At 39.4% G+C, this 7069-nt stretch overlaps 1 protein-coding gene across 1 annotated transcript; it reads right to left on the bottom strand.

Moving 5' to 3' along the window:
- Nucleotides 1–3994: 3994 nt before the first annotated feature.
- On the bottom strand, nucleotides 3995–6616 carry LOC120082639 (outer envelope pore protein 16, chloroplastic). Its single transcript, XM_039037890.1, has 7 exons — nucleotides 6386–6616; nucleotides 6248–6299; nucleotides 6140–6171; nucleotides 5268–5301; nucleotides 4987–5054; nucleotides 4307–4503; nucleotides 3995–4217 (listed from the first exon to the last, which is right to left on the bottom strand). Exons 1-6 carry the CDS (start codon nucleotides 6497–6499, stop codon nucleotides 4363–4365), a joined length of 441 nt encoding a protein of 146 aa, XP_038893818.1. The 5' UTR covers nucleotides 6500–6616; the 3' UTR covers nucleotides 3995–4217; nucleotides 4307–4362.
- Nucleotides 6617–7069: the final 453 nt, after the last annotated feature.

The following is a 7069-nucleotide window of genomic DNA, read 5'->3' as shown; positions in this document are numbered from 1 at the left end:
ATAATGAGCTCATCCCTTCATATGCGTCCACAAACGCCTTGCGATGTTCAATGCATAGTATCGCCATCAACGCAATAGTCCTATAATCAACGCATAGTTAATCATCAATGCATAGTATGCAATTAAATGCAAGCATCCTTGGTTTCTCCCTTTTGTTTTCAACACAGCACCATCAACAACCAACTTACTCATCCATCGCAAGAGCCAACGCACTATGTTGTCCAACTAGCCCAATCGCATGGCTATGCTTAGTAGAGTTTCGCGCTCAACGTATCAATCGTGCATGCCATCGTTTCCAACTTCCAATGCTAGCACGGTCGCACACACATCGACGCATTAAGGATGGTCGCTCGTCACCCCTACGCGCCTAGCTCGCTTGGCATCGGGCGCCTTGGCATCGATGCATAGGACACCTCCGGCCGCAATCGGCATCGACGCATGGGATGCTCTCGATCGCATCGACGCATAGGCGCTTGGAATCAATGCATGGGTGCTTACCATGGGCGCTTGGCATTGGACAGCATGGGAATGGCCGCATGCATCGGCCGCTGGGCCCCGCTATGCCTGCGCACACCTTGCGTCGCATGCCCTTTGCACGCCGACCCTCCGTGCCATCCCATCCTTCCAACGCATCACTTTCAACTTTCTTCCTTCAGCCGTGATGACGCATACTACCCTTCCAACACATCCATACACAATCCAACGCATCCATCATATAGGTTTATACTTAGCCAATTTTCCAAGTTTTTCCCCAAAAGTCAAGCTTCCAAATTCACACTTTTTCTTCTCCCTTTGCTCAAGTAATCTCTCTAAGATCTTATGGTTAACTCATAGCAATGCCTAGTCCAACACTTAGCCAATTTTTCATGAATTAAAGCTTAACTCAAAACTACTCAAGGAAAATCTATTCAACACTTAGAAATTTCCTTCACTTCAACATAAGATTTAACTCTCACTTAGTTAATTTCCTTAGCCACCTGCTTAAGTAGGAATAATGGAAATTCGGATTTCACACGACCTCACCCGACCTCACCCTACCGATATTTCCACCTTGGACCACATCAAACAATCCAACTCATTGCCCACAGAACCACATTATATCTGATCGTTTACTTCAGCCCCATCGCTTACCTAGCTTAACCCCAACTGATCGTTTACCTGAACCCCATCGTTTACCAAATTTATCCTCACCCGATCGCTTACCTCAATCCCATCGTTTACCTATATCCGATCACTTACCTCGGTCTCATCGCCCACCTAGCTCTACCCCACCTAATCGTTTACCTCAATCCCATCGTTTACCACATTCATCCTTACCCGATCGCTTACCTAATGCCTATCGTTTACCTACATCCAATCGTTTACCTCAATCCCATCGCTCATCTGCAACCAATTGTTTCCCCACTCTCATCGCTTACTTATCTCATCCCCACCCGATCGTTTACCTCAAACCGATCGCTTACCAAATTCACCATTACCTGATCGTTTACCTCAATCTCATCGTTTACCTACACCCGATCGCTTACCTCACCCCTATCGTGTACCTATATCACCCCAATCCGATCGTTTACCTATCTCATCCGCACCCAATCTCTTACCTCAAACACATCGTTTACTTACCTCTGCATCACCTGATCGTTTACCTTACTCTCATCACTTACCTACTTCTTTCCAACCCACCCCCGATTCAATAAATTCCCTCAGCCCCATAAATTCTAATGACAACTCCTTCCCTTCCATGCCTCAGGTCTCTCCCACTCGACCATCTACCCCACCTCCCAACCTCACCTCGACTTGTTATCTCAACCTGACAGACCAAATCCTCCAACACCTCGACCCATGAACTTACCCACCCATCCCATGATAACCTGAGGAAAGGCTGGTGTGTTTAAATCAAAAATCCTTATTACTACCTCTCCAGTCAACTGGTCTCTGACAGGACCTACACGGATACAAGACGCCATTGTTTCTCCTCCTTGGAAAAAAATCCATGGACGCCGAATATGTTGCCTTATTGCGGAACCACACCTGGCATCTAGTTCCTCTTACCCCTGAGATGAATATTGTGGGACACAAATGGGTGTTTAGAATCAAGCGAAATTCAAATGGCTTAGTACAACGTTACAAAGCGAGGCTTGTAGCAAAAGAATTTCACTAAAGCCCAAGCATCGACTTCTTTGAAACCTTCAGTCTGGTTGTAAAGTCATCAACTGTTCGAGTTATTCTTAGCATTGTTGATTCTCACAGGTAGAGCCTTAGACAGCTCGACTTTGACAATGTCTTCTTGAATGGCACTTTAGAAGAAAGCGTATACATGACAAAGCCCTCTAGTTACATAAACCAGTTCTGTCCACACTACGTCTGCAAGCTTGACAAAGCACTCTATGGATTAAAACAGGCCCCAAGGGCCTGGAATGCAGACTTAACAAAAGAATTACTTCGGTGGGGCTTCATCAACTCCAGGTCTGATCCATCCTTATTCATTTATAACAAACAATCGTCTGTTATTTTTCTCCTGGTGTATGTTGACGATGTAATCATCAATGGAAATAATCCTCTGACAATCAGTAAACTTGTTCGGTCCCTCGACAAAACTTTTGCTCTAAAGGATTTGGGACAGCTCACCTACTTCCTTGGACTTCAAGTGCACTACCTTGATTTCGGTCTTATCATCAATCAAGCAAAATATGTTGATGATCTCCTACAAAGGTTATAACTTACAAATCTAAAACCTTCCCCTTCACCTAGTGTGCTTGGCAAAAATTTATCCATTGATGATGGTACTCCTTTTAATGATCCCTTCATTTATAGAAGCACAGTAGGTGCACTACAATATCTCACAACAACGAGGCCCGACATTGCGTATATTGTAAATCACTTGAGCCAATTTCTTCAAAGACCCACAAATACTCACTGGCAAGCCGTCAAACGCGTCCTTCGATATGTCAGTGCAACCAAAAACTTCGGACTGTTGTTCCAACCCAGCTCCGATCTATCTATCTCTGCATATTCTGATTCTGATTTGGTATCTAACATCGACAACCGCAAATCTATGGCAGCATATTGTGTATTTATTGGAAATAATCTCGTTTCTTGGTCCTCCAAGAAGTAAACGGTTGTGGCTCAATCAAGCACTGAGTCTGAATACCGGGCTTTAGCACATACTGCCTCTGAAGTTATCTGGCTCAACCAACTGATATCGAAACTTGGAATGCTATCCTCTGTCAAACCTATCATCTGGTGTGATAACTTAAGCGCCAGTATAATTGTCACCAATCCTCTTTTTCATGTCAGAACTAAACACATAGAGATTGATGCTCATTTGGTAAGAGATCATGTTCTTCGATGGTCCTTGGAAGTTCGGTATGTTCCATCATCCAGCCAGCTAGCCGATTGCCTTACAAAACCACTTACACACTCTCTTTTCTAGTCTCTTCTTATGGTCAGCAACCCAGTAAGCAATCCACACAGCAACACCATTGTCAAATCACTCCTCTTCTAAAAGCCTAATTGATTAGAAGAAATATTCTTGTCAACCAATGAATGTTTACACTTGTATTATAATTATTATATTTTCCATTTTCTTTCTCCAGAATACACCGCCAACAACTATATAAACAATGTATCATCATTCTTAATACACAGTGAAATACAGAGGAAAATATTCAATGGTCTTCTCTCTCTTTTCTGTTGTCTTTCTAGTCCCACGTCTCTCGTGGTATACCATTTGAGGAAACAAAAAACAAAACCATGAAAATCTATATAAAAAATAGACAATATCATACAATCTTGAAGATACGTGAAAATTTGTTTTTCCTTAACAATTTATAAGGAATATCATAGATATCATTAAACCTTATATCAATGTTTGGACCCTAAATATATCGACGCATTTCGTAATCATTGAATTGTATCATATGTGATTGGCTCCATAATAGGCATATGTTTTTGTCATGATTGTGATTGGTATCATATAGATTCACAAGTCTGACTTAAAAGTTGAACCAACTTAAATTTGTTATGTTAAACTTAAAAGACAGATAAGAAGAAATATCGCTTTCTTAAAAGCTTAACCAATAGTTTTGTTCCTTATAACAATGAAACTATAGGTACGATTACAGCCTCAACAAAACATGTGGCTCTCATTAATGAAGAAAGAAGATGTTTCTATTACTTTCTAACTCTTTTCCTTCATTAATAATACGAAGCTGGTTATTCTGCAAAAAGAAAATAAAAAAAGTATCAACATATTGTTACATTAACATTTTGATGTTATTTCTTATAAACAGGACAGGATTCACCATACCTTTTGCTCAAGGTTTACAAGGGACGGGAGACGAAAATGGTCAGAAAACCTCGGTGTCAAGTAAGATAGTTTATGAACTCTGCAGCGGTTGCAACGGCCCCTCCTGTAATTGCGTCGATAACAATTTTGTCCCGATTGTTGTTGCTCGCTGCTGATACTAGAGCTCCCGTCAAAGCACCTCCAATCATTGCATTTTTCTGGAAACACATGCGCAAACATTTTGATCCACATTCAAATGTATCTCCAAAGATTGACAAATGAATGCTCAATCGGAAACAGTAGATTCTCGAAGTAATTCAGACATACTAAATACATAAGAGATGACTTTTATTCGAAATAGTACAGACAACTAAGGTCTGAGTTATAAAACTAGAAACATGGATTCTCTGTTACATGGTTGTGTAATGATATACTAACTTTAAAAAGAGGATAAATGCAAGGAACATTGATAATATATCTTGAAAGATTCTGTTTCTGGGTTGTTTGAAATCAAATAGGAACAGACAAGAGTTCTTTTCCAATCTAGGACCAAGACATTCTACAATGGGACCAAACCGAGACGAAAATCGAACAGAACATTGAAAATATTCCCAAACAAACAAAGGGAGCTGGAAGCAATAATCTAACAGAATAACTCAAACTTGAATTAAAGGATGACTTTGAATTAATAGTAAACATACCCAATCTCTTGTACCACGAACCCTTTCTACTCCATACTCCATACCTACATAAACTCCAGCTACAGTTCCTGCATTCAAACAGAAACAATAATTTGTCAATTATGCGCCTTTCTCTATACTTTCAAATCGACTTTCAAAATCGTTTTTGAAGTTATGAGCTTAGTTTCCAAGAACAATGAACCAAAAGTGAAATCTTATCAAATTGGCAAGAGGTTTACAGATGCTGAAATTCATCCATTAAGCTAAGTACTTCATTGAGGAGTAATGGGATCCATACTTACCCCAATATGCACCTTCTTTACACATTTTCTTCAACTGCAACATAAGTTCAAGTTAATTAGCTGAACAAGAGAGTAGAGTGAGAGAGTAACAACAATTTCAAGGCTCAATATTTTTCTTATAGATTAAAAGACCAAAAGGCAGGCAATTTTAAGTTCAAGAACCTACTAAGTCACTCAAGTTTTTAAGGCCCTGGTGGTGATTCAACATTATTTTTTTACAGAACAGCATGATCATTTTGTAAGCTTTCCAAGTGCAATGAGAGTTATAAATATTAGTTCAAACATGAAACCTACTTTAACAGTACTAGACCCAAATGCTAAAAGTACAACTGGTTGTAACACCCCGAACCAAGATGCAGAACCCAGATTCGGCACCTCATGGCCCAGTATCCCTGCTACATAGCCCTTGCTTGTCTTGAACTACGTAAAAACTATCCTCAATACAGATCCTTCCAATATATTTTATCCTTACTCACATGCTTCCTCAAAAAAATTTCAAGAGCCAACAAATATAGAATTACTCCCAACTAAACATGCTTAGCTTTGGAGTTTTTATGACCGAGCAACCAAAATGGATGGTACACCGGTAGTAGCTATCACTTCTTTTAAGTCTTTTTAACCACATATCCTTTTTTAAGTCTTTTTAACCACATATCATTGGAATCTTTCTCATTCGGATGAAAGAACTCGGGCATTACACTAGTATTGAGATTTCTAAACAACCACAACAGAGAGAAAAATGGAGGTAAATATATACTCTACTTATTAAAAATCTCTTTCCTGACTAAACATTCTCAAAACGAAAATTTCAGCAATCAAAGGCCACAAACTAGCAGACTCCACAACTTGAGTCTGAAGCAAAAGATACTAACCGTGTTTTCAAAATTGTGAGTAGAAATCGTTCCTGCAGAATCAAAATCAACGCCATAAAATCAGTGAAGAAATGGAGAAACTGAAATCAAATTCGCGAGGAAGAAAACCTTTTCTAACGACATGATATGCATCCTCAGCAGCCGCTCGAGTAGCAGCGACCTAAAAAGAAGCAAAAGAAGAGAACCCATTTCGAATTTAGCCGTAAGAAAGGAAAAACAGCAAGAAAAAAAATCAGAAATACATACGGATCCGATCTTCAAGAAGCCATCGACGGTGAGATTGAGAAAGGGGTTACCCATGTCGATGACGACATCGACCTTGGGCGTCGATAAGGAGCCGATGAAGCCTGTGCGAGGCATCGTGTTGTTCTACAGTTGTGTGTGGAGGATGGCGGAGGATGGGTTGGTCCTTATTTTTGCCGCTACAAATTGTTTCGAGTTTTTTTGGAGCGTAGTTGAAATGTAAAATGAATTTGGATTTTTACTTGCTTTTGCACCTTTGATTTGAAGAAGAAGATGGGTCCAAACTTTTTTTGTTTGTGTTGGCCGAGGCCAGTATTGGCCGTTGGATGTTGCCACCCATCCACTTTCAATTTTCAGCCCTTCAGATCGCTCCTTTGCTCTGCCCTTCGTTTTGTTGCTTCTGATTTAATTTTATGTAGATGTTAGACTTTGGTTTATGTTAAAATATTAATGGAAATGTTGCCATGTTTAAGGTCTTTAGTAATCATTTAGGTTTTGTTTGATAACTATTTTATCTTTTTTTTTTTAAATTAAGTCTCTGAATACTACTACCACCTTTAAATTTTCTTATTTATTATCTATTTTTCAACAAGAAAATCAAGCCAAATTTTGAGAACTAAAAAAAATGATTTTTAAAAAGTTGTTTTTGTTTTTTAAATTTGGTAAAGAATTCAACCATTGTATTTG

The sequence above is a fragment of the Benincasa hispida genome, chromosome 8, assembly GCF_009727055.1.
Source record: "Benincasa hispida cultivar B227 chromosome 8, ASM972705v1, whole genome shotgun sequence".
In the NCBI taxonomy this organism is placed as follows: Eukaryota; Viridiplantae; Streptophyta; class Magnoliopsida; order Cucurbitales; family Cucurbitaceae; genus Benincasa; species Benincasa hispida.
This window is presented reverse-complemented; position numbering and strand designations above follow the sequence as displayed.

Excerpts from the sequence above, each read along its gene's own strand:
- LOC120082639 (XM_039037890.1), bottom strand. The coding sequence starts at position 6,499 with ATGCCTCGCACAGGCTTCATCGGCTCCTTATCGACGCCCAAGGTCGAT. Across the intron at positions 6,300-6,385 it reads GCTTCTTGAAGATCGGATCC|GTCGCTGCTACTCGAGCGGC; the intron begins GTATGTATTTCT and ends GCTTCTTTTTAG. Across the intron at positions 5,302-6,139 it reads CTCACAATTTTGAAAACACG|TTGAAGAAAATGTGTAAAGA; the intron begins GTTAGTATCTTT and ends CTTATGTTGCAG.